The sequence below is a fragment of the Colossoma macropomum genome, unplaced genomic scaffold (genome assembly GCF_904425465.1).
Source record: "Colossoma macropomum unplaced genomic scaffold, Colossoma_macropomum, whole genome shotgun sequence".
NCBI lineage: Eukaryota > Metazoa > Chordata > Actinopteri > Characiformes > Serrasalmidae > Colossoma > Colossoma macropomum.
The window spans coordinates 4,548,699-4,576,411 of record NW_023494805.1 but is presented as its reverse complement, the minus strand read 5'-3'; the positions used below and the strand labels follow the sequence as shown (position 1 = coordinate 4,576,411).

The window sequence follows — 27,713 nt, the reverse complement described above, 5'->3', positions numbered from 1 at the left end:
TCTCAAATCTCCCTCATGGTGTCTCTGTGTCTCCTCTGTCAGTCATGTCTTCCTCCAGCAGTCTCCTGTCTGAAGATCAGCTCCAGTGCTCTGTCTGTCTGGATGTGTTCACTGATCCAGTCTCTACTCCATGTGGACACAACTTCTGCATGGTCTGTCTCAAAGAGTGCTGGGACAGCAGTTCACGCTGCCAGTGTCCAGTTTATAAAGAGGAATTATCCAAAAGGCCTGAACTGTCTGTGAACACGTTCATCTCTGGACTGGCTGCTCAGTTCAAGAAGTCAGTTCAGGTCAAATCCAGCAGAGCTCCAGAGAAACCTGCCAAATCTCAGGTTCTCTGCGACGTCTGCTGTTAAAAGAAATCCTCAAATGATATTGTTCTAATTTGTTTGTTTATCATAGATTCAAATGGGAAAGACAGGCAGAAGTTCAACAGATGATCCAGGACCGACTGAAGAAGATTGAGGAAATCAAACACTCTGTTGGGCTCAATAAAGTGAGTCTTAACTTAAAATTAAAGCTCATTTACTCTGCAGGCATTACTGAATGCTCATAATAAACACAATAAAAACCAATTCATCTGCACAATTCATCAAACTGCACAATCTTTATTATCAATTTGAACTGTGAAATCTATGAAAAATTCCAGAATATTAATGAGAACAAAATATCATTTCTTCTCCACTTGGACATTAGTGTGCATTAAACGTGTTGGACAATATAGAAAACTGAAGATCATTCTGTTGGACACTTGAAAACTAGACTGCACTGTCTGCAAATGTTCTGAAGTGGTTTTACAATACGAAACAGTATCTTGTTACTCTTGCTTAATATGTATCTGGTAAGTGTGACTTTTCTATGGAGTACCTCAAGTGTCTATACTGGGGCCACTTTTATTTTCTTTATCCATGCTGCTTGTCACGCATCCCTCAGGCTCAAAGGTCTCTAGGGAAGTTTTCTTTGGTCTCAAATCTCCCAGAATTTCCCAGAAACCCCAGGGGGCTCACATGATTCTCAGCCCTCCATCTTGCTCCAATCACCGCTCTCTGTCGCCTGAGTACTAACTGGTTACACCTGTTCTGGTATAATTAGGTTAGTATAAAGCCTGGGCTTTTAGCCTAGATCAGGGTGAGGTCATGCTACTTGTTACAAGAGCTAGTGAGCGGTTTTCTTCTGTCTCTTGTGATTCTTCTGGTTTTTGACTCTGTTTGCTGTTTTGACTTTTGCCCTTTGGACTTTGTTTGCCTTGTTATCTTTGTTTGCCTTGTTATCTTTGTCTTTGTCTTTTTGTGTCTCTTTGCTGGATTCGACCTTTGCCTGTTCTTTGACCATGTTTGTGGATTACAACTCAAACATTAAAGCCTCACTCTCTCTTTTTTTAACTGCGAGCGTCTGAGTTATTCTGCCTCGTAACACTGCTACTCTTCAGGATTTTGAGTGAACATAGGACACCCAATAGGACAGTTTACAAAAAATCCAGGGTGTTAAATTCCACAGCAAACTAATGAGCTAATGATATCTGGCAATTTATAGTTTCCTTTACAAGTCATTGATTCTGTTCTTCACACTACCTCAATTGTAGATTGTGTATTGACAGCATTGGTAACATTTTAGAAACATTTCACACAGGCAGCAAATTTTACTCTATTGTAGATCCTATATTGACAGCCTTAGTAAAACTTTGGAAACATTTCCAGTGAGCTTCCACTGGTTTAGCCAAAAAAGCACAGACAAATTACAACTGATACAGGATTGAGTACTTTGGGTACTTTTAATATATTAATGCAGTTATAATCATAATGTTTTATATTACTCTTATTGACCCCTGTTAGAAAAGCTCACAGAAGGAGAAAGCAGACAGTGTGGAGGTCTTCAGATCTCTGGTGCGCTGCACTGAGAGAAGCCAGGCGGAGCTGCTTGAGGTGATGGAGGAGAAGCAGAAAGCAGCAGAGAGGCAGGCTGAAGAGTTCATTAAAGAGCTGGAGCAGGAAATCACTGAGCTAAAGAGGAGAGACACTGAGCTGGAGCAGCTCTCCCACACTGAGGACCACCTCCACCTCCTACAGGTCAGAGTCCCTCTGTTTCTCAATAGTAATGCAGTCCATCACAGGACAGCACTCCCCATGCTGAGGGGTTTCTCCTCTCTCCTGCTGGACTGTAGGTTTACCTGTCCCTCTGCAGCCCTCCGCTCACCAAGAACTGGACTGAGGTCAGGATTAACACTCATCTGAGGGTGGAGACTCTGAGGAGAGCTCTGTCTCAGCTTCAGGAAGAGCTCAGTAAGGAGATGGAGAAGATTCCTGAGATCAGTAAGTATTTACTGATCAGTGAGACATTTTGATGTTCAAGTCAAAGTCAAGGTGAGCTTTATTGTCATATCTTCTCATCACAGATGTGTTGAGAGAGGAACAAAATGTAGTTTCTCCAGGACACGGTGCTGCATTTAACACAGAACAGCAGCAGAAAACAGTGCAGACAGACAATCAACACAAACTATACAAGCACTGTACAATGAACTTTCCCTAAATTTACAATAACTGCAACTATACAACCATTGAGCTCAGGACAAAAGAGAGGAAACAGACCATCTGTTGGTCCACAGCAGCAATGATAGAGCTGTGTGTATTGTTTATTGATAATTAACAACAGTTTTGTAATGCAGTCATAAAATTATTCAAACTGCAGGCAGTGTACAGATAAAGTGACTATGCATATAAAGTGAGTGAGGTTAAAGGTTTACAGTAAAGTGGCTGAGTGCGGAAGTTAAAGTGCAGCAGATAAAGTGAGTAGAATGACTGAGGAGGTATTTAAGTGAGAATGTTTAAAGGTCCATCAGGTAGATCCGTTCAGCAGTCTGACTGCCTGCAGGAAGAATCTGTTCATGAGTCTGTTGGACTTGACCCTGATGCTCTGTAGTCTTCTTCCAGATGGGAGTGGTGTAACCAGGCCGTGGGGTGGATGAGAGGGATCCTCCTTGATGCTGCATGCTTTCCTTTTACACCATTTATTGTAGATGTCCTTAATGGCAGGGAAGCTTGACCCAGTGATGGACTGGGCAGTCTTCACTACCCACTGCAGTGCTTTCCAGTCTGAGATGGTGCCGTTTCCATACCAGACAGTGTCGCTGCAGGTCATGATGCTCTCTATGATGCTTTTGTAGCAGCAGTTGAGGATGGATGTTGGCAGGCTGGCCCTCTTTAGTCTCCTTAGGAAGTAGAGGCGCTGTTGTACCTTCTTCACTAAGAAGGAAGAGGTCAGGGACCAGGAGAGATGGTCAGTGATGTGCACTACCAGGAACTTGAAGCTGTGCATGGTCTCCACCACCGTACCGTTGATATACAGAGGGCGTCTGAGGCGTCTCTGTCCTTCTGACGTCTACAATCATCTTTTTTGGCTTGGTCAAATTCAGACAGAGACTGTTGTCATTGCATCAGCGCTCCAGCCGCCTCACTTCCTCTCTGTAGGCTGTCTCACCATTGTTGGAGATAAGCCCCACAATTGTAGTACTATCAGCTGTGGTGGCCGGCCAGACCGAAGTTTTGTAATTGCGACTTAAGGACACTGTAAAATTGTAAAGCAGTGGTGGCAAAATACATACAGCAGAAACAATGTGTTTGGTAATGCAGTCATGAGTGAGCAGAGTGTACAGCAGAGGACTCATTACACAGCCCTGGGGGGCTCCGGTGTTCAGAGTGATGGAGTGGGATAATCTGTTCTGGATCCTGACCGTCTGAGGTCTGTTACTCAAAACGTCAAGAATCCAGTCACAGAGAGATTAGCTTAGTCCAAGTGAGTGGAGTTTGCTGATTAGCTTCTTGGGTATGGTGGTGTTGAAAGATGAGCTGTAGATAAACAACAATCTAGCTTGAGTTTCCTTGTTGTCCAGGTGTGATGAGGCCAGGTGGATGGTGGTGGATATGGTGTCCTCAGTGGAGCAGTATTGCCTGTAGTAATATTGGTATGGGTCCAGTGTTGATGCAGTGGATTGCTTAGTGTGTGCCTTAACCAGCTGCTCAAAGCACTTCATGACAGTTGGGGTTAGTGTAACCGGGCGGTAATCATTAAGGCTGGTGACTGAGGACTGTGGCACTGGGATGATGGTGGCTGATTTGAAAAATATTGGGACAGCAGCCCTCCTGGGAGATAATGACAGCTGGTGGACCTCAGCGTTCAGCCAGGGCTTCTGTTTTGGTTGTTTGCTGACAGTTCTTGTGATCACTACATCGTCCACACACTTACTTAAATAGCCAGAGACAGACGATGCTTATTCATCGAAGTCTGTGTGATCCCTCCATGTAGCAGCATCCTTGAACATGCTCCAGTCAGTGTAGCTGAAACAGTCCTGTAGCACTGAAACTGCTCTGTCCACACTTTGATGGTTTTGACTGGTTTCTCTTTGTTGGTAAGCAGGGAACGTCACACTGTTGTGATCTGAGAGTCTGAGGTGGAGGTTTATGCTCCCTTTGTTTTGGTGTAAACAGGGTCCACTGTATTCTCTCACGTAGTTGGGATGGAAATATGTTGGGAAAATTTGGGGAGAATGTTCCTCAAGTTTACGTGGTTGAAGTGACAGTGTTGAAACTCTCAGGGTGTTGGTTTTGAGCTGTGCTGACTGTATCATAGATGTAAACTCTGAGGATAAAGACAGTAGAGAGCTCTCTCTGTAAATAATGGGGCCGACACTTTATCGTTATGTATTTCACTGCTGCAGAACAGCAGCTAGAAATGACAGTAATGTTCAGCAGAAATGAATTTGTAGGTGGAATAATTCAAAACGTCATTAAGATCCTGATACTCAAAATAAAAGTAGATAGATTTTTTTTTATTACAGATTTTTTGTAGATCGTCCTTTATTTTTCTAACACAGAAATGAAGAGAATTCAACAATATGCAGGTGTGTGAATTCTCACTGATTACATAATATTATTGAGTAAAAATATATGAGTCTGCTGGATTGTATGTTGTAAAATGTTAAAATGGTTTTAAACTGTGTGTTTCTCTCTCAGTGGATTTGACTCTGGATTCTGATTCAGCTCATCCTAAACTCGTTCTGTCTGATGATGGAAAACAAGTGAGACACGGAGACGAACTACAGAATCTCCCTGAAAACCCAGAGAGGTTTGATTATTGTGTCTGTGTTCTGGGAAAGGAGGGGTTCTCCTCAGGGAGATTTTACTATGAGGTTCAGGTCAGTGAGAAGACTGAGTGAGATTTAGGAGTGACCACAGAGTCCATTAACAGGAAGGGACAGATTACAGTCAACCCTAAAAATGACATCTGGAGTGTGTTAGTGAAAAATGAGACTGTTAATCAGGCTGCAGACGTTACCTCTGTCCCCCTCTCCTTGAAACAGGCTCCCCAGAAGGTGGGGGTGTTTGTGGATTATGAGGAGGGTCTGGTCTCCTTCTATGATGTTGAGGTCAGTTCTCATATCTACTCTTTCACTGGTCAGTCTTTCACTGAGAAACTCTATCCATACATGTGCCCCAGTCTCAATGAGGGAGGTAAAAACTCAGCACCACTGATCATCAAACCTGTTAAAACCCATTAAAAACGAGTTAAATAAAATTCTTATGTCTCTCTCTCTCTCTCTCTCTTTGTTTTCTGAAAAATATATGCCCATTATAGATAGATAGATAGATAGATAGATAGATAGATAGATAGAACTTTATTGATAGATAGAATTTATTGAAGGGAAATTGCAGTGTTTCAGTAGAAAGACATATAATTGCACATAACTTACATAAACTATGCAGCAAATAAAAAATAGAAATAAAAATAGACATAATTTTACTTATAAGAGAGTAGAAATAAAAGTATATCTATTTGCATATTTACATGGCATATAAGACAGATTTGTTGTATTTACATGAGGCACTGAGTGGTATGAGGTAAACTAAAAGCACAATGAGTATAAGCATAACTAGGAGTAGCAGAAATATTACAGTGTAAAGTGCACAGTGAGAGAGTCATTACAGTAGCATGATATATTGCACAGTGCGTATTAACAGGAGAGGTGATATAGTGATGTGGTTTAGCTCAGTTCAGACAGCAGGAGATCAGCACCGTCTCTGCAGTAAGGAGACTCGTTGTAGAGCCTTATATCTGTGGGTAAGAAAGATCTCACACGGCTCTTTAACACAGCACAGCTGTAACAGTCTGACACTGAATGTGCTTCTCTGTTTATCCAGTGCAGCATGCAGGGGGTGTGAGGTGTTGTCCAAGATGGCTAACAGCTTGTTGAGCGTCCTTTGTTCTGCCACAACCTCCAGAGAGTCCAGCTTGACTCCTACAACAGAGCCAGCCTTCCTAATAAGTTTGTTAATTTTGTTCAGAGCACTTTATTTAATGCTGCTGCTCCAGAACACAACAGCATAGAATAAAGCACTCGCTACAGCAGACCTGGTAGAATGACCATAGGAGCTTAGTGCACACACCAAAAGACCTCAGCCTCCTCAGGAAGTAGAGGTGGCTTTGGCCTCTCTTGTACACTGCGAGTGTTACAGCTCCAGTCCAGCTTGTTGTCCAAGTGCACACCCAGTCCAAGTCCCAACCACTTCCACATCAATGGTGACTGGTGACAAGGCAGGTTTGGACTTCCTAAAGTCCAGCACCATCTCCTTAGTCTTACTGATGTTTAGCTGCAGCTGGTTCAGCTTACACCAGTCGACAAAGTTCTTCACCAGCTTCCTGCATTCCTCCTCCTGTCCATTCCTCATGCACCCCAAATGGCCGTGTCATCTGAGAAATTCTGCAGATGACACGACTCTGTGTTGTACCTGAAGTCAGAGGTGTACAGGTTGAACAGGAATGGAGCTAACACCGTCCCCTGGGGTGCCCCGACACAGCACACAGCCTTGTCTGAGACACAGCCCTGCAGTCGCACATACTGGGGTCGTCCAGTCAGATAGTCCATTATCCATGCAATGATGGATTCATCCACCTGCATCAGCTGTAGCTTCAAGCGGTATGGTGTTGAATGCACTGGAGAATTTGAAGAACATGATCCTCACAGTGCTGCCTGATGTGTCCAGGTGAGAGTACAAGATTTTGAATTTGATGGCAGCAACACGTTCCAAAAAGTTGGGACGGGGGCCTGTTTACCACTGTGTTTCATCACCTCTTCTTTTAACAACACTCTGTAAGGGTTTGGGAACTGAGGAGACACTGCTGTAGTTTTGAAAGTGAAATGTTTTCCTGTTCTTGCTTGATACAGGATTTCAGCTGCTCAGCAGTTCGGGGGGCTCATTTGTTGTTTTTTTGTCTCATAATGCGCCAGAAGTTTTTTTTTAATGACTAATAGGTCTGGACTGCAGGCAGACTGCAGGTCAGTTTAGCACCCGGACTCTTTTGCTACTGAACCATGCTGTTGTAATAAGCGCTTGAAAAAGTCTTTATCTGAATGGCAGCATGTCGCTGTAGTCCGAACAAAACCTTTCATCTCCAAAATAATAATTTCACAGGAGAAGGAAAAAGCATTCTTAGCTTTGAATGGAGGTTAATGGAGAAAGATTTTCTTTTAAGTAATTTCGGAGCCTTTCTATTGGTCCAATCATCACAAAATGTGGGCACATTGTAAAGAGACATTTGCATTTTAAAATTTTCTAAAAAAAGTGTAAAATGACCAAAATTGAGATACAAGGTTTTGTTACAGCTGCAGCGATGTGTTGCTAAAACCTGTATACATCATTCAGCATTAATGGTGCCTTCACAGATGAGCACTAATGCAACTCCAGACCATCAGAGATGCTGGCCTTTGAACTGAGCACTGATAACAAGCCTCTGTACACTGATAAGAGGCCTCTACCACTGATAACATCTGATGTGTGTGTATATATATATATATAGCTCATATCACTTATTTACATTAGTTTTTAGTTCATAAAATAATAAAACTGTTCTTTTATGTTTACCTTTTCATTTTCATTTTCTTTTCATTCATCTCTGAGCTGTTCCACCTCCTGACAGATGTTACTCCAGTATCCATGATCCTGTAGCATTAACGTACCTTCCCAACTCTTCTCTTAAAAGTCCAATTCTAATCTCTCCACACTCTCCCTATATTTCTACCCCTCAGTTCATAAATCTGTGCTCCAAAACTCTCCCTGTAAAGCTGCTTTGTGACTGTCCTGGTTTTGAAACACGCTATTTGAATGAAATTGAATGGTACATTGTTTTAATGCTGTGACTATGGAAGTGTTGCAGATCAGTGCATTTGGTTTTGAGAGGACATTTTCTTTCCCTTTGAAGTGAAAATATAAATTTAGACCTTTGAGGTAAGAAACCCTTCCAAACGTTACCCAGGGTAATGGTCTCCTTTAGCATGGTACAAAAATGTATATTTGGTTACGTTTTCATCAGTGATACAAAGTTCTTCAGTTACATGCTGGTAATTATTAACTAGAACTAGACAACATTTAATAATAAGACCATTCAATTAATTTCCTGAATATGATTGTATAACTCATACAACCACAATACCCATTCAAGTAATAGACAAAGTCAACATTTCAAATGTTTTGTATTTTACTATGATTATTAAAATGAAGTGGAACCATTAAGACAAATTGATAGCGGCCTGTTGTACCGCAAATTAATAACTACAAATAATTTGACATGAAAATTTATACATTCTGTAAAATCTAGATGACAAATGACAAAAACGACCCAGATTAGGGGGCATCGTGTCGTGATGGTTGGGCAGCATTCCCCTTTTAAAGATTTTCTTTTTTGTGTTATATGAACAGAACAGTCTGCTGTTCCAGTTTATTTGATTTTCAGTAAATGGACACTCGTTAAGGGTGGGCTTCATTCCCTGCTTTTACAGGGGTACAATAAACAAAACAAGCAAATAATTCAATTGGAAAAAAGGTATGTTCGTTTTGTTTATGTTTTTGTATTTCTTTAGAGCATGAAAGCTTGAAGTTTAGGTTAAATTATTATAAATGTGTCTGTAATATGAAAGTGTTATACACAGGAGATCATTAGTAAATCGGTGTGTAGTTACAGGGAGGCTCAATTAGTAAAGAGAACAATGAAATGAATCCCTTCATCCTGAGTAACTGTGTCTCTCAGTGGAGAACTCACTCAGGACTGAATGTGCAGCTGAGATTTAAGACTCTGACTGTTCTCACTGAGTGTAAATGACAGCAGGGGGTCTCTCTACCATCACTGTAAAACACACCCACCTCACTCATCGTCCAGCAGCAGCTAGACAAGTTCAGTGTTTCTCATCTCTGAGTCTTTACATGCTCAGTTTGTACTGTGTGGACTCTTCAATATAACTGGAACACTGTATATAAGAATCATCCATCCATCCATCCATCATCTAAACCGCTTATCCTTCTGGGTCGCGGTGGGGTGCTGGAGCCTATCCCAGCTGTCACTGGGCGGAAGGCAGGATACACCCTGGACAGGTCGCCAGTCCATCGCAGGGCATATATAAGAATCAGTAGATGTTATTGTATGGCGCCATCTGCTGGTGGAAGGCTGTAATAACTCTGAGTTCGGTGGAGCTGTAAGCTAGAAATGTCAGTAGTGGAACAGCTGAATAGAGGAGCTGCTGCTTTTAGCTCAGTAATATTTTAATAGATTTAGTTTAATGTTGTTTTTCTCTAAATGGGAGCTAAAAGAAAAGCTCACAGTGTTTGTACAGAGCTTCGTGCCTTTTTGAGCAAAAGCTGCTTATTGAGATGCTGTAATTCAGTTAGTGAATATCTTGCTGGCCAAAACCTGCAAGTACAACAAACTATCACCATGCAGTGACCTCATGACGTCACTCAGGAGAAACGAAACTAATGCAGAGCTGCTTCAAAAACCGAATTCAGTTCTTCCAGCAGGACACAGTTTCCAGTTTGAAGGTTCTCCAGTCAGGAAACTCAGTTAAACTCTACAGATCAACTCTGAAGAAGCAGAAAAGCAGACCAAAGGAGAGAAAGTGAAAGTGGTAATGAGTCTAAGTTTCTTACTGTCTGTTACTGAAAATACATCCAGGTGTTCAGATCATTTCTACCATCACTGCTGTTCGTGTTTTGTCTAAATCTGTTAATTGTATTTAACATTTGAAGCTGTGATCATTTGTTCAGCTACAGATTCATGATTAACAGGTAGAATGTGAATCTGATCAGTCAGACTAATGTGACTGATTTAAGATGAGTACATACTTCATGAGAACATAAACGGATTTCTGCAGTTATCCAATTATTCAAATGGTCGTGTAAACACCATACTCCGATCTAGAAATCCGATTAAGAAATCAGATAAAGAGGCTGGATTTTAGCTCAGTAATCAGATTTCTCAGTGAACTCTTACTCCGATTGCTATCGGATTTCTCAGTCTGCGCATGTGTGAGAACAGTCGCGAGATGGCAGCAAAACGCTTTTGGAGTGGCGCTGAAACCAAACAGGAAATAAAGGAGTTTAATATTCTTCCAGTGTGTCCCAATTCAGGGGCTGCATCCTTCAGAGGCTGCTTTTGAAGGCCGATTGCGTCATAGCGGCGCAACTAGACTGTCTCATTTCGAAGCTCCTTCAAATGCGGCCGAGAAATGTGTCCTTTTTTCCATGGCAACGAAGGATCCAACAAGTGCATCCATAGATATACATACCTAGATGGGTCCAGTTAGGCACGTCAACTGCGCCGCCATTTTAGGGCGGTCAACATCGCTGCTGGGCTGCATTCAGTACCATTACAGAGCGGAAGTTTAGGCAAGATACTGTGCAAAATTACACTATTTCAAGAATATTTCACTCAGAAAGTGGGATAGGATTATATAACGGAGGGAACGCAGTGATCCACGCTCATGTCTGTGTGATGCGTATTGTCTGTGTAATGTTTATGTGTAGATATGGTTGTGTGGTTGGTGAAGCACAGAGAACCTGTTGATGTGATTGTTTCTCCTCTGGTTTAGTTTATTTCATTGAATAGTCTATTCAGGGGATCTTAACTTGATGTAGTAGTTATTTATTTACTATCATGGTTATTGCTTTGTAGGTAAATTATAGCATTTATTAACCCTTGTAGATATTCATAATAGATTAACGTTCGCACCTTCTTACACGAACCTGAAGTCAGTTTCTTATTTGCCAGCTTCTTGTTCAAATTTTCCCGTTCCACCTTAAATGGTGAATTAGCCAGCTTCTTGTTCGAATTTTCCCGTTCCACCTTAAATGGTGAATTAGCCAGCTTCTTGTTCGAATTTTCCTGTTCCACCTTAAATGGTGAATTAGCTAGCTTCTTGTTCGAATTTTCCCGTTCCACCTTAAATGGTGCAGCTTCAGGCACCAGAAAGTTAAGGTGAAACGATAAAAGAAGAAAGCTTGTGAATAGGAAGCCATTCAGCTTCGTCCTTCTTACTGTGTTTTGGGGGGTTATTTTATTTTTGTGTGTATGAAGATTAGAAGTGATTCACACATTGATGGATTTGCTGATGTTTCTACCGGAGCTCGCGCTAAACGCGGTTTTTAATGTCAGGTGCAGACTGAATACTTTCCTGCTGGTCTGGACGGCTAATTGGGAGGATCAGTTGTTAAAGTAATAAAAGCTACCAAGAGCAGTGCAGCCTAGATTAATCTGTGTCTGAGGATTATAACAAAACAAATCTGGTGAAAATCGGTTGAATAGTAAGGAAGTTGTGGCTGATTTAATCCTGAGACTCTTCGTCTCTCAGTACAAGTGAATTTGTTCACAAGCGGATCTTGATCGCACCAACATGACTGACGCGCAGACGTATCACCTCACATAGAGACTAACAGGCAACACAGCATCTAGGTATGTATATCTATGGGTGCATCCTTCGCCAGCCAACATATCCCGATGTTCATTGTGTGCCGGCAAGGATTCAAGAACAATGGGGCATCGACAGAGAAGTAAATGGTGGCTGAAGAGTCACTTTTAAATATAAGTATTGGGTTTAAACTGAGTCGAATCGCTAACGCTATAACAGTACATCAGTAGCTGGCTGTGAAGCATCTCCAGCTCTAATAAATGAAAAAATAAAAAAACTAAAATGAAAGTTTCTGGCTCCATCTTTAAAGAATTTTATAAGAACTTGACAGGAGCGGCGTTTCGTGGTGCAACAGTAAGGAAATCCGCCTTATGGCAGACCCTCTCATTACAGTTCAGCCTTCGAAGGACACAACTACGCAGGATGCAGCCCCTAAATTGGGACACACTTTCTTGTTTTGACTAAAAATTGTTATGAAAAATGTAGGAAGTTTTCTTTGGTCTCAAATCTCCCTCATGGTGTCTCTGTGTCTCCTCTGTCAGTCATGTCTTCCTCCAGCAGTCTCCTGTCTGAAGATCAGCTCCAGTGCTCTATCTGTCTGGATGTGTTCACTGATCCAGTCTCTACTCCATGTGGACACAACTTCTGCATGGTCTGTCTCAAAGAGTGCTGGGACAGCAGTTCACGCTGCCAGTGTCCAGTTTGTAAGACAGAATTCCCTACAAGACCTGAACTGTCTGTGAACACGTTCATCTCTGGACTGGCTGCTCAGTTCAAGAAGTCAGTTCAGGTCAAATCCAGCAGAGCTCCAGAGAAACCTGACAAATCTCAGGTTCTCTGTGACTTCTGTGAAAACAACTGTGCAGCTCTGAAGTCCTGCCTGATCTGTATGGCCTCTTACTGCAAGACTCACCTGAATCCTCATCAGAGAGTCGCTTCATTCAAGAAGCACAAACTGATGGACCCTGTGGAGAACCTGGAGGACTACATCTGCCAGAAACATGAGAGACCCCTGGAGCTGTTCTGTAGAGACGACCAGACGAGTGTGTGTCGGTTCTGCACTGAGACAGACCACAAGACTCACAGCACTGTTCCTATAGAGGAGGAGAGTGGAGAGAGGAAGGTGAGAGACACTTACAGAAATTTTAACTCTTGTCTGTTTTTTTTGCATGAGAAAACTTGCTCCAGTTATTGGGTGGTTGGGTTAAGATTTTCCTTTTTATCATAGACTCAGCTGGAAAAGACACAGACAAAAGTTCAGCAGATGATCCAGGACCGACTGAAGAAGATTGAGGAAATCAAAGAGTCTGTAGAGCTCAATAAAGTGAGTGTCAATTGAATTTCAACAGCGTTTTTCTCTAGAAAAAAACTCAATCAGATTTTATGTCCAGTCATAATACAGATACTTCGGTAAAATTTGCCAGTGATCTCAGACAGAACAGTGATGAGAACTCAGTGCTTGTCTTCTTGAATGTTATGTGTTTGACACTAAATCAGTACAGATCATACTGTTCAAAACTAAAGTGAACTGTCTGGAAATATTCTGAAGTGCTTTTAAACCAATTTACCTAACAGACAGCATTTTATTACTCTTGGTGGACCTCAAGAGTTTATTCTGGGGTCACATTTATTTTCGTTATACATGTTTATCAACTGTAGCATTAGTGAAAATGGAGTCAACTCCATAGCTATGCTGACAATACGCTACTTTACATTTCTGTTGCACCTGCTGAAAAGAGTGCTGTTGCTCTATTAGTTACTGCTTATCCAGTACTATAGGTTGGACGAACAACCTTTTAATATGTAAAAATGTTTAACGCTATGCTTCTAAACTGGGAAAACATTCATTAACTGTCTTTAGTTCGTATTTAAAAAATCTTTTATTGATTATTATTTTTATTATTCTTTTATTGATTTGTTTTAACTAATAATTTTTTTCTGAATCAAAATTCCTTCTTTTACTCAAATTTTTTCTTCCTTGTACAGGTGTTATTCTCTGTTGCTCTTTTAGGCTAACTTTATGTGCCCTTTCTCAGTGAAGCACTTTGTGTGCTTTTGATATATAAAAGCTGCTACATTCGAAATGTTGTTATTCTTCTTCTTATTATTATTATTATTGTTAGAAAAGCACAGAGAAGGAGAAAGCAGACAGTGTGGAGGTCTTCAGAGCTCTGCTGCGCTGCATTGAGAGAAGCCAGGCGGAGCTGCTTGAGGTGATGGAGGAGAAGCAGAAAGCAGCAGAGAGGCAGGCTGAAGAGTTCATTAAAGAGCTGGAGCAGGAAATCACTGAGCTAAAGAGGAGAGACACTGAGCTGGAGCAGCTCTCCCACACTGAGGACCACCTCCACCTCCTACAGGTCAGAGTCCCTCTGTTTCTCAATAGTAATGCAGTCCATCACAGGACAGCACTCCCCATGCTGAGGGGTTTCTCCTCTCTCCTGCTGGACTGTAGGTTTACCCGTCCCTCTGCAGCCCTCCACACACCAAGAACTGGACTGAGGTCAGGATTAACACTCATCTGAGGGTGGAGACTCTGAGGAGAGCTCTGTCTCAGCTTCAGGAAGAGCTCAGTAAGGAGATGGAGAAGACTTGATAAGATCAGTAAGTATTTACTGGTCAGAGACATTTAGATGTTCAGCAGACGTGAGTTTGTATGAAGAATAATTCAGGAAGTCTTTAAGATACAGATACCAGAAATAGTCCTATGTATAAGTCAAATTTCATGTTGTTGTTGATTTTCTAAGTGAAAATAAGTAACACATCCTCTACAGAGACACACTTAAACCTGAGTTTAACAGAATGAAAAAATTAAACATAAAATGTAAAATGTCTTTTTCTCCAAAACATTAAATTCAGTAAATAAACAGTAATTGTGTATTAAAATGTGCAGAACTGTGTTCACTGTAGAGGAAGTGTAACTTATTTAAAATTCAACAAAACATGGAATTTGAGTAGAACCTTTGCTCATGACTGTATATATTTAATTATTATTTTTAATCTAGTAAAACTCCTTTCCATTAAATCACTACACGTCTCACTTGGTGTTCATTTTGAAATCCTGGTTTGTGGTTCATAATAATCAGCCACTTAATTAAGACAAATTTATGACAATAAATGTTTTTCTTTTCCAAACAGAAATGAACAGAATTCAGCAGTTTGCAGGTGAGTGAATTTTCACTGATCACATGATGTGTTTAAATAAAATGATAAGAATTTTATCTATTTTATGTTGTATTTTGTTAAATTGGTTTAAATTGTGTGTTTTTCTCTCAGTGGATGTGACTCTGGATCCTGATTCAGCTCATCCTGAACTCATTCTGTCTGACGATGGAAAACAAGTGAGACACAGAGACGAACAACAGAATCTCCCTGACAAACCAGAGAGGTTTGATCGTTGTCCCTGTGTTCTGGGAAAGGAGGGGTTCTCCTCAGGGAGGTTTTACTATGAGGTTCAGGTCCGAGGAAAGACTGAGTGGGATTTAGGAGTGACCACAGAGTCCAGTAACAGGAAGGGAGAGATTATAGCCAGTCCTGAGGATGGATACTGGACTGTGATTCTGAGAAATGAGACTGAATATAAAGCAGGAGAATCTCCTCCTGTCTGCCTTTCCCTGAAACAGGCCCCGCAGAAGGTGGGGGTGTTTGTGGATTATGAGGAGGGTCTGGTCTCCTTCTATGATGTTGAGGCCAATTCTCATATCTACTCTTTCACTGGTCAGTCTTTCACTGAGGAACTCTATCCATTATTCAGTCCCTCCCTCAGTGAAGGAGGTAAAAACTCAGCGCCACTGATCATCACACCTGTTAAACCTTAGAAATTTAGTTGATTTTTCCCTCATCAAACTTTTATGTTGGGGGAAAAACTTGTATTCTTTCATTTGAAATTCCATCTATCAGTAAATCATTGCATGAGAAAAGTGATAAATGAATAAATAAACAATTGATTTACTGAAGCTGAGCAGGTCAGCAGTGTTGAAGTTAAAGTGCAGAATATCTGCTTTAATTCAGTAGATAAACCATGTAGGAATCACAGCCTTTTATATATTCATTAAAAAACAATTAAAATCATGAAGTTCTTTTCATTTATATGATCATCACGTCTATTAAACATGATAAATGAGATTATATTCTCCCTTTAAAGCTTTTTATGAGAAAACATTTCAGAATAAAAGTATATTTTTGAAAATCCTATAATACATTACAGAATGAAAGAGTGAATAAATGAATAAAGTAACAAACGATAAACACATGAATCACTGAGGACGTTGTGTCAGTTATACAATTTACTCTTTAAAGAAATGAAAAAAGGGATGAAGTTAAAGTGCAGCTCTTTTTTATTTGCCTTCATTGTATGTAAATATGGAGTTATTATTTTGTTTGTGATACACGTCTGAGATTTTACTACAGATGTCAATAAAATTTAAATAAATAAAATGTAATTATTCAGTCAAATTGATCAAAATTAAGTAAATTGTATGTAAACTGAAACTGATTGAGACAATAAATAAAACAGGGCTTCATTCTTATAAAGTAAGTTCATGTTTTCCATGTTTCTCTCTGTCTGTTTACAATATGAAAACTTTTGCTTTATCTTCAGTTAATATTGTCATATTAAAGATGTTCTACAAAAGAAAATAGAAGTGATTCACTACTTGCAGATACATCATGATGCACTGAGTTAAACACAGTCAGGTCTGTTGATTCTGTCAGACTAGAACCTTCATTCAACTGTGTTTACATTACTACAAACTTTTCTCCTCACATTGTTTTATTATATTCTTTTCAGTGTGAAGATTCACCACAATATACTAAAGAACAACAATCACTGATAAATGTTCCTGAAATCTTTATGTAAAAGATATAGAAGCTATTAAAGCAAGTAAATCCTCAAAACCATGTTTTTCTCAGCAGTAGATCAATAATAAGTCAGTGTGTGGTTACGGACCCCAGTGTGGACCCAGACAGTGCAGCTCAGCCAATCACAGCCTCCCTTCTTCTGTATGATGATGTCACACTGGAGACAGAGCATCACCTCAACGGACCTGACCAAAGACAGAGAGAGAGAGAAAGAGGAGGAGCACAGTTTCTGTTTTCATTGTCAGGGTGTGTATCTGATCACCTTCCCTGATGGCGTATTTGTGTTCTACCTCTAAGTCCTATAATACGCTTAGAATATTAGATATTGAATATGTTCCAGATACTCGTAGGAAAGAGAACAGAGAACAGAGACTTTTTACATCTATAAATTAAAAGGTACTTTTCTCTTGAATTAAATGAAGATCTTGATTTTAGCCCATTTCTACAGACCTACATGATGAGATTGGCGCCCTCTAGTGTTTACTTCATAGGTATTAACCTTGTGACCTTAGAAATTTGACACTGGCATCATCAGTTTGTTTATAAATTCATTTTTATTGGTTTATATGTTGTTGATTTCTTGTGAACTGTTGTTTTGTATTGTCACATTTGTGAATCACTAAGTCATCCAGAGTCATGTGACTAACAAACTGTATAGAGCTTATATTGTGATCAGTGTTGCCAGATTGGGTGGATTTTGGTTGGACTTGGCAGGGGAAGAGGTGCTTTGGCAGGTGGAAAATATTTGGGGTGCTCTGTCATTATTTTGGCAGATTTATGTATATATACAACAAGTATACAACAACATAACATACAACAACCAAGAGCCAGGAGTGGACTTACACACTGAATCATTATTAAATCATAAATAATATATAATTCCAAAGTCCTTGTTGCTTTCTTGTCCTTTATGTTTTTAAAATACTGCCATATTCCTTAATCTAACGGTGTGTAGAGTTCGGCTTATATTCTCTTCGTATGTGAATTATATTTACATAATAATTAAGAATTGTACAAAAATTACTTCAACATCTAATCTGTCCATAGAAAAATAACCAATAACATCTGAAACATCCAGTGAAACACAGTGTCCAGTCTTTCATCTCACAGAATATTCCACACCAATCCAAAACACTTTAGTATAAATACGCTGAAAAACAGACGGATGCTTGTTTCTTTTCTAAACCATAAAAGACACAGAAATATTCATTAATAATTATAAATCTCTAAAACACCTTTAACAGGGTAAAGATTGTGTAAAAGTCCCTTCTTTTATTATTTATACAATATTGCATATTTATCACAAATTGTTCAGGCTTTATTCTAATTTATGTCCCAAATACAAAAGACCGATATGGTTGTTTGTAAATTCTGTCATTAGATTTGACTTTAATATCTTTGTTTGTACCTTTATATTTAAGGAGATCAGTTTCCCAATAAAAGATCATCCCCTACAACAGAGGTCACTAATTGGCGGACCGCGGTCCGAGTCCAGATCCAGGCGCTGTCCTATGCGGACCTGGACCTGTAACCGACAAACTATGGAGAATTATTTCATTTCGACGGGGTTTTACTATTTTAATAGGTGTAGCTTTTCCAGCCTTTACGGTAGCTTTAGCGGCCCGGGAGACTCATAGACCAATCACATGCGTTGTAAATATTACACATGACGCTACTCAGCCAATCAGATCTGAGCATTACGATGCGCACTAAGACTCGAGAGAGTCTCTCGCACAGCGGAGGGTCGAGGAGTCGGAGAAGAAAGTTAGAGGGAGTTATTTCATATGACGATCTCTAAAAAGAGAAAACGGACAGTAAATGTTGCTGAAAGATGACCGAACTGGACTTTATTTGACTGGACATTCAGCTGTTGACTGTGTGAGATGCTGATAAACCTACTGGGCCACTTCAGTAAACAGTATATGGCACTGAGTCATGATGCAGGTCAGACATTATGATGGTCCGGATCTTCACCTGAGGAACTTTTCTCTAACTGGACCTCATTGGATTTTAATTAAAGACCCCTGACCACAACACCCACATCACTGTTTACTGGACCCTGAAGAAGCTGCACTGTTTGTTGTGGTGCAGCATTAAAACTGCAGCATATTCTTTGGCTGTGACTGACGCTCCAAATGTATTAAGACATTCTCTATATGTCAGTAAAACTATCAGCACTGAAGAGTCGATTCATTAATATAATATCATCATCAAACCATTTTAATAAGAGAGATTTATTCTTAAAATGAATTCATCCTTTTGTTTTTGGGTTCTCCCTTAATGTGTTTGCATTCATCCTTTTGTTTTTGGGTTCTCCCTTAATGTGTTTGCATTCATCCTTTTGTTTTTGGGTTCTCCCTTAATGTGTTTGCATTCATCCTTTTGTTTTTGGGTTCTCCTTTAATGTGTTTGCATTCTTCCTTTTGTTTTTGGGTTCTCCCTTAATGTGTTTGCATTCATCCTTTTGTTTTTGGGTTCTCCTTTAATGTGTTTGCATTCATCCTTTTGTTTTTGGGTTCTCCCTTAATGTGTTTGCATTCATCCTTTTGTGTTTGGGTTCTCTCTTAATGTGTTTGCATTCATCCTTTTGTTTTTGGGTTCTCCCTTAATGTGTTTGCATTCTTCTTTTTGTTTTAGGTTCTCCTTTAATGTGTTTGCATTCTTCCTTTTGTTTTTGGGTTCTCTCTTAACGTGTTTGTATTCATCCTTTTGTTTTTAGGTTCTCATTTAATGTTTTTTATGTTCTCTTTATATGTTTAGTCTCTCTTAATGTTGTTGTGTTCTTAGTTTTTGCTTTGTAACTGTTGTTATGATGTGACTGAACAGGCCACCGTTTGCTTTAAGGTGAATCAGAATCGGCTTAATTTGCTCCAAACGCTCCAAATGTATTAAGACATTCTCTATATGTCAGTAAAACTATCAGCACTGAAGAGTCGATTCATTAATATAATATCATCATCAAACCATTTTAATAAGAGAGATTTATTCTTAAAATGAATTCATCCTTTTGTTTTTGGGTTCTCCCTTAATGTGTTTGCATTCATCCTTTTGTGTTTGGGTTCTCTCTTAATGTGTTTGCATTCATCCTTTTGTTTTTGGGTTCTCCCTTAATGTGTTTGCATTCATCCTTTTGTTTTTGGGTTCTCCTTTAATGTGTTTGCATTCTTCCTTTTGTTTTTGGGTTCTCCCTTAATGTGTTTGCATTCATCCTTTTGTTTTTGGGTTCTCCTTTAATGTGTTTGCATTCTTCCTTTTGTTTTTGGGTTCTCCCTTAATGTGTTTGCATTCATCCTTTTGTGTTTGGGTTCTCTCTTAATGTGTTTGCATTCATCCTTTTGTTTTTGGGTTCTCCCTTAATGTGTTTGCATTCTTCTTTTTGTTTTAGGGTTCTCCTTTAATGTGTTTGCATTCTTCCTTTTGTTTTTGGGTTCTCCTTTAATGTTTTTTATGTTCTCTTTATATGTTTAGTCTCCCTTAATGCTGTCGTGTTTTTAGTTTTTGTTTGCTGTTGTTATGATGTGACTGAACAGGCCACCGTTTGCTTTAAGGTGAATCAGAATCGGCTTAATTTGCTGTGTTTGTTACAGATACAAGTCATTCTTCTTACTGAGTGCAGACATGAATGACAAAACATACTAAATAAATCAGACAAGAAACCAAACCTGTTAACTCATATTCAAGAGAAAATACTGTATAATAACTAAGGGAACATAAACTACTACTATTACTAATAGTACTTTTGATTTGAGGACTCGTTTAATGTTTTTGTGTTCAGGTGTGCACTAAACTCATGAGTGCTGGTCTGGAAAAATCGTGTGTCTCTTTTTTGCACTGAAAAACTGAATTTTCTCTGCTCTGAATTCAGCGTGTAGCTAGACTATAGGTCAGTGACTGTGACCACCAACCCACAATCAGTACCCCCGCTGAGAATGATCCACCACCCAAATAATACCTGCTCTGTGAGGGTCCATGGGGGTCCTGACCACTGAAGGACAGGGTAAAAGGGGGCTAGCATAGTATGCAGAGAAACAGATGGACTACAGTCTGTAACTGTAGAACTACAAAGTGCACCTATATAGTAAGTGGAGCTGATAAAATGGACAATGAGCGCAGAAACAAGGAGGTGGTCATAATGTTATGCCTGATCGGTGTATCTGATTCATTAATACATGCATATGAGTGGATTCTCTACAGTATATAAATGGCCAGTAATTTAGTGTAGCAGAATAAATATAAGGATATATAAGTACAAAAGTATAAAACATTAAATGCACATTTTGTAATATATATAGTAGATCTACAGCGTGTATATATCTCCATAGTGTGTATACTGACTTATATTGACATTCAGTTCATGCATTTTTAGTTCATAATCAGATTCTCAGAGCAGCAGCACAAAAGTGAGCCTGCACTGTAAATGAAGTGCCTAATGTAAAAAATGTGTTTTTCACAATATGTTATTTGTTTGTTTGTGTTTATTTATTGTTTGTGTTCCAATAAAAAATGTGCGTGTTGGGAGGCTGTAATTCAGGCAGTGAAACCTGCAAATACAACAAAGAACAGTCCTGGGATGGTGGGCGTGGCCTCGTGACGTCACGCAGGAGCAAAGCCGCTTCATTAACAGTCCAGTTCAGATTCTTTCAGTCTGAAGTCTGAAGTCTCTCTTAGAGGAGCTGATCTGCTGCATCTGAACTGTAGAGGAGCAGAAAAGCAGGCCGAGTGAGGAGGACAGTGAAACTGCTGATGCTGGTAATTACTGATAAACTCCTTCTGTTGTTTTTAACTGATCTAAATCCTGTTTATTGTTGACTTTCTACCATTTTATAGAGCGCCAGAGCAGATTAAAGGTGCCCTCAACCCAAACAGCAGGTTTCAGTGCATGTTTACTGGGTAACATTGTGTGAAAAGCCCCCTGGTACTTGGAGGGTCCCATGTTGGCTGGCTGCCCACTCACTCTCTGCTGAGCGATGCTTCATTAGCAACAAAATGTCCGGTTCAGTAAATCTGATTTTGGAAATGATCTATTCTAGTTTGGAAGGTCTTTCAAACAGTGATGAAGGTCTTACACATCTCCTCTTTTCTCTTCGGTTTGAGAAATGAGTTACAGCCCTGCTGAAAAAATAGAAACCATTAAGTGTTTCTGTTGGTTCCTGATGGTTTTGTAACATGTTTTGGCTTTTTTGATGGGTTGATTTCATCCTAATGGTTTAACAGGTGACCAACGGCTGATTCTAAATGCATTTAGATGGTTTCCTAATGGGATCTGATGGTGTTCTGCAGGAATCTAGTGGTCTATTTTGGAAACAATTGAGTCGATTCCCATCAGAAAGCAGAACCATTGGGTTTCAGTCCAAATGCTTCAGTTCCTTTTCCAGCAAGGAGTTCCCTCTTTCCACCAGTCTTGTGGGAAATTGGGAAAGTTTTCAGATTCACAAATATGTTACGGCAGGTTTCCAGATGTATTTACAGTTTCTAGGCTATGAAGGACCAACTGAGTGAACCAGTCTGCTACAGCGCCACCCTGAGGCAGAGCAGCGCTGCAGCTCTAGTCAGTTGAGAGCACCAGTGATGGAAGCTCGCTGGTTGTGGGTGAAGCAGCTAAACAGTGAACTTTCCCTGAATTAGTGTTTGATTTCTCTGATGGACAGAATAACTTCATCATTAGTTTATTTTCAGGGACCCTCAGAATCTGGATTTAGAGACATTCAAGGGGTCCGAGAGGTTAATTAGGAAGGCTTAGACCCCCAAGACCCCCAGTATTTCACACCTGGGTTGGTAAAATGTGAGGATGATCAGTGATGCCTGTAGTGAAGACGGCCATTAAGGGTCATTAAGGGATTCCAAGAACTGACCCTGTTCACAGGACTTATCCCGGTTCCACAGAGTCCGACAGACCAGGGGGGTTTAATGATCGAGCTCATAAAAGCTGAGCTTATCTGAGTTAGACTCGCTTAATCAGGGTCTCAGTGGACTCCAGGCTCGGTGGGCTTCACTAACACAGTCCAGGGGAGATCTGTTCCCGCCAGTTCCCGCCACGCGCGCGCACGCGGTGTTTAAGCAGCCCAGAGAGTCGAGCGCAGATACAGCGATGTATCAGCTAAAAACAAAGCACAGAAAATAACCTGAAAATTTTATCTAAAATATTTACAGATTTAGTTTGTTTTCGACAAACAACTATTATTTACTCAGTACTTTAACACAATACTCGAACTTTAAACTGTAAAACACTGTAAAACATTATAGTTTAAATACACTGTGTGTCCTAATATCCTCTGCAGTCCTGGAACATATTTGCATGAGAGTATATGAAAATGATTCAAACCTTATTAGTGTGATCTTGTGAAACTGTACGTCCATAACGTCCTTCATTTATTATGTTATGCAGACCAGGTTAAAAAAAACAAAGGTAAAGAATTTTTATTATAGTCCTTTATGGTGAATCGGAGGTGGTGCCCCTTTTTAAAATTGGGTTAAAATGTTCCTATCGCTACATGCTAATGTGGTTTATTTATTTACGTGATGTTTTCTGTGGCCTTAAATCACCGTCACTGTGTCTCTGTGTCTCCTCTGTCAGTCATGTCTTCCTCCAGCAGTCTCCTGTCTGAAGATCAGCTCCAGTGCTCTATCTGTCTGGATGTGTTCACTGATCCAGTCTCTACTCCATGTGGACACAACTTCTGCATGATCTGTCTCAAAGACTTCTGGGACAGAAGTTCACGCTACAAGTGTCCAGTTTGTATGGAGAAATTCCACAAAAGGCCTGAGCTGCGTGTGAACACCTTCATCTCTGGACTGGCTGCTCTGTTTAAGAAGTCAGTTCAGGTCAAATCCAACAGAGCTCCAGAGAAACGACCTTCCAAACGTAAAAGGGTGATGTGTGACTCCTGCAGTGAGGAAAAGCTGAAGGCTCAGAAATCCTGTCTGGACTGTGGAGTATCTTACTGTGAGACTCATCTAGCGCTTCATAAAACCACACCTAAACTGAAGAAGCACAAACTGATGGACCCTGTGGAGAACCTGGAGGACTACATCTGCCAGAAACATGAGAGACCCCTGGAGCTGTTCTGTAGAGACGACCAGACGAGTGTGTGTCAGTTCTGCACAGAGACAGACCACAAGACTCACAGCACTGTTCCTATAGAGGAGGAGAGTGGAGAGAGGAAGGTGAGAGACATTCAGACAGAATTATTAATACTATCTCTAGTTGTTGTATAATAAAATTTCTCAAATGTGAGTAATGTGGATATAATGTGTCTTTATAATAGACTCGGCTGGTGAAGACACAGAGAGAAGTTCAGCAGAAGATCCAGAACCGACTGAAGAAGGTTGAGAAGATCAAACACTCTGTAGAGCTCAGTAGAGTGAGTCTTAACTGAATCTCAATAAAGACAAACTCTGCAAGGTGCAACAGTGGGTTATTAGGGTGAAACCATAGAAGACCTGCATTAGTTTCCCTAAAGAACCATGATTGAAAGTGAGATGTCTGAGTGTGAAGAACCTTTTAAAGACCCTTCACTTAATGTTTAGTAAGTGGTTTCTGATTTATTCCCTGTTAGAAAATCACAGAGAAGGAGAAAGCAGACAGTGTGGAGGTCTTCAGAGCTCTGCTGCGCTGCATTGAGAGAAGCCAGGCGGAGCTGCTTGAGGTGATGGAGGAGAAGCAGAAAGCAGCAGAGAGGCAGGCTGAAGAGTTCATTAAAGAGCTGGAGCAGGAAATCACTGAGCTAAAGAGGAGAGACACTGAGCTGGAGCAGCTCTCCCACACTGAGGACCACCTCCACCTCCTACAGGTCAGAGTCCCTCTGTTTCTCAATAGTAATGCAGTCCATCACAGGACAGCACTCCCCATGCTGAGGGGTTTCTCCTCTCTCCTGCTGGACTGTAGGTTTACCCGTCCCTCTGCAGCCCTCCACACACCAAGAACTGGACTGACGTCAGGATTAACACTCATCTGAGGGTGGAGACTCTGAGGAGAGCTCTGTCTCAGCTTCAGGAAGAGCTCAGTAAGGAGATGGAGAAGATTCCTGAGATCAGTAAGTATTTACTGATCATTAAGAGGTTCTCGGGTTAAGCAGATTTGGTGTTTCATAAAACATTATTTCAGAAGGTCGTCTAGACATAAAGAGAATTTACACTATATGGGCAAACATATTGGGACACCCCTCCTAATTATTGGGTTCAGGTATTTCAGCCACACTTGTTGCTAACAAGGAGATAAAATTGAACATAGCCTTGCAGTCTCGATAGACAAACACTGGCAGTAGAATGGGTTGTAGTGAAGAGCTCAGTGACTTGGCTCTTCAGTACATGGCTCTGTCATAGGATGGCACCTCTGCCACAAGTCAGTTTGTGAGATTTCTGTCCTGCTAGATCTGCCCCTGTCAACTGTGACTGCTATTATTGTGAAATGGAAGCGTTTAGGACCAACAACAGCTCAGCCATGAAGCAGTAGAGCATGCAAACTCACAGAGTGAGGCCGCCAAGTGCTGAAGCGCACAGTGTCTGTCCTCTGGTGAATCACTCACTAGAGTTCCAGATTGGCTCTGGAAGCAACACCAGCAAAAGAACTGCTCATTAGGAGCTTCACGAAATGGGTTTCCATGGCTGAGCAGCTGCACACAAGCATCAGATCAAAATGCACAATGCCAAGCGTCGGATGAAGTGGTGTAAAGCACCGCCACTGGACTCTGGAGCAGCGGAAACATATTCTGTGGACGGACGAATCAGCTTCTCTATCTGTCAGTCTGATGGACAAGTCTGGGTTTGGCGAATGCCAGGAGAACGGTGTGGAAGAACTTGACTGGCCCTCACAGAGCCCTGACCTCAACCCCATCAAACACCTTTTGGATGAACTAGAACAGAGATTGTGAGCCAGACCCTCTCGTCCAACATCGGTGTCTGACCTCACAGATGCTCTGATGGATGTTTTAACAAAAATTCCCACAGACACTCTCCAAAATCTCGTAGGAAGCTTCCCAGAAGTGTGGAAGCTGTTAAAGCTGCAAAGGGGGGACCAACTCCATATTAATGCCTATTGATTTAGAATGGGACATCATTAAAGCTCCTGTAGGTGTAATGTGCAGGTGTCCCAATACTTTTTGTCCATATAGTGTACTTTATAACAGGTAACATGATAAGATCTACTACCATTGAATTATCGCTTATTGGATAACAAGCTAATAAAATTAATTCAGTTGTTTATTGCTGTGGTTATATTCCATATGATGTATTAATGCTGAAGTACATGGTTTGTTAATGTTAACTAATCCAGTAAATAATGTTTGTTAAAGGAACTTGAATGTAAAACGTTTCCTCTGTGCTTAGTTGTACATTAAGAACTTAACTGAGCTGAATTTAAATGTAAAATCTAATGAAATTTTTTATGATTCTTTTCCAAACAGAAATGAAGAGAATTCGGAAATATGCAGGTGTGTAGGATCTCACTGATCACATGACTAAATATGTGTGTTTTCTTTATTACTTGCTGTGCAAATCAAATGTTAAATGAGTTTAAACTGTTTTTTTCCTCAGTGGATGTGACTCTGGATCCTGATACAGCTCATCCTCAACTCATCCTCTCTGATGATGGGAAACAGGTCACATGTGGAGACAAACGACAGAATCTCCCTGAAAACCCAGAGAGGTTTGATTATTGTTTCTGTGTGCTGGGAAAGGAGGGGTTCTCCTCAGGGAGATTTTACTATGAGGTTCAGGTCAGTGGGAAGACTGACTGGACGTTAGGAGTGACCACAGAGTCCAGTAAGAGGAAGGGGAATATTACAGCCAGGCCCAAGAATGGATTCTGGAGACTGTTTCTGAGGAATGAGACTGAATATAAAGCTCAGGATTCCCCCTCTGTCACCCTCTCCTTGAAACAGACCCCCCAGAAGGTGGGGGTGTTTGTGGATTATGAGGAGGGTCTGGTCTCCTTCTATGATGTTAAGGCCAGGTCTCATATCTACTCCTTCACTGGTCAGTCTTTCACTGAGAAACTCTATCCGTACTTCAGTCCTTACCTCAATCATAGAGGTGCAAACTCAGCACCACTGATCATCAAACCTGTTAGACGTCCTAAATGAAGTGCTTTTTCCTTCAATCAATCATCCAGAAATGCTCTGCTCAGTTCACTGTGCCTGGCTAACAGCAGCCGACTGAATGTGGAACATAAGCGAGACTGTCAGTGAGACCACATGAACACGTCTACAGCGTACTAGCTAGCGGTCAGTCTGGAGCAGTAGGAAACTGTTGGGACTGTGCCTGACATCAAACAAGTGGAATCAGGTGTGTTCCTGCAGCCACGCCGGCCCTTTACAGATGAGACTGGTCCAGACCCCCTGACCTGATCTACTGTAAAAGAGTTACTTATCTGTATTTTCACAGGGATTCATGTTTTTATGTTTGTTTGTTTGGTATATTGAACAAAATCAAATTATTAGGATGCTGTAATTCAAACAGAAAACTTGCAAATTGCAACAAACCATCATGGGAGTGGAGGTTTTGCAGTCAGGTAAACTCAGTTAAAGTCTACAGATAAACTCTGAAGGAGCAGAAAACCAGGCCAAAGGAGAAAAAGTGAGAGTGATTTCACTGAGTTTAACATGTGTTCTGTGCTTTGACTATTGAACACTGTCACTGGCTGAAGTACTCTCACCACGTCTAGGTACACGAGGTTAGACAGCAGGAAGGTATTTTGTACAACACTGTTTCCAGAAAAGTTAGGATGCTGTGTAAAATGTAAATAAAAACAGAATTCAATGATATACAGATCATTTAAACCTTACATTCATTTGAAAATATTACAAAGGCAACATATTAAATGTTGAAACTGAGAAATTCTTTTGTATCTAAAAAATATGTCTATTTTAAATATGATGCCAGTAACATGTTTCAAAAAGTTGGGATGGGGCAACAAAAGACTGGTAAAGTTGTTTAATGCTAAAAAACACCTGGTGAACCTGGTTAGGTTAATTGACAACAGGTCAGTGACATGATTGTGTTTAAAAGATCATCCCAGAGAGGCTTTCAGAAGTTAAGATGAGGAGGGGTTCACCACTCTGTGAAAGACTGCACAGGCAAATAGTGCAATGCATTGGTGATGCATTAGTGCACATAGCATGCATGACACATCTGT

At 40.5% G+C, this 27,713-nt stretch overlaps 4 protein-coding genes and 1 long non-coding RNA gene across 7 annotated transcripts in view; 3 read left to right on the top strand and 2 right to left on the bottom strand.

Annotated features, from left to right (window-relative positions):
* The window catches only part of LOC118825974 (E3 ubiquitin-protein ligase TRIM39-like), a 424,414-nt gene that overhangs the window by 165,883 nt on the left and 230,818 nt on the right, over positions 1-27,713 (bottom strand). The window lies entirely within an intron of this gene.
* LOC118825981 (pyrin-like) lies at positions 44-16,276 on the top strand. 2 transcript variants are annotated; one of them, XM_036596865.1, is made up of 6 exons: positions 44-152; positions 403-496; positions 1,833-2,066; positions 2,162-2,309; positions 4,868-4,894; positions 14,999-16,276. In XM_036596865.1, the coding sequence occupies exons 2-6, from the start codon at positions 437-439 to the stop codon at positions 15,538-15,540; spliced, it is 1,011 nt and encodes a 336-aa protein (XP_036452758.1). In that variant the 5' UTR covers positions 44-152; positions 403-436; the 3' UTR covers positions 15,541-16,276. The 2 variants fall into 2 exon arrangements, with proteins under 2 accessions (XP_036452758.1, XP_036452757.1); XM_036596864.1 differs by lacking the exon at positions 4,868-4,894 and adding an exon at positions 14,861-14,887 and having other exon boundaries at positions 51-152; positions 14,999-16,273.
* LOC118825966 (E3 ubiquitin-protein ligase TRIM39-like) overlaps positions 9,494-27,713 on the top strand; it is a 36,727-nt gene continuing 18,507 nt past the window's right edge. Inside the window, exon 1 of the mRNA XM_036596847.1 lies at positions 9,494-9,946. The gene's annotated coding sequence lies outside the window, so the exon portion shown is untranslated. The remainder of the gene's footprint in view (positions 9,947-27,713) is intronic.
* On the bottom strand, positions 12,172-23,673 carry LOC118826013. The gene is made up of 2 exons (XR_005008714.1): positions 23,600-23,673; positions 12,172-12,701 (listed from the first exon to the last, which is right to left on the bottom strand). It is a non-coding gene; the product is annotated as an uncharacterized LOC118826013 (long non-coding RNA).
* On the top strand, positions 22,896-26,758 carry LOC118825953 (E3 ubiquitin-protein ligase TRIM39-like). The gene is made up of 6 exons (XM_036596836.1): positions 22,896-23,746; positions 23,848-23,943; positions 24,139-24,372; positions 24,468-24,615; positions 25,984-26,010; positions 26,114-26,758. Exons 1-6 carry the CDS (start codon positions 23,102-23,104, stop codon positions 26,659-26,661), a joined length of 1,698 nt encoding a protein of 565 aa, XP_036452729.1. The 5' UTR covers positions 22,896-23,101; the 3' UTR covers positions 26,662-26,758.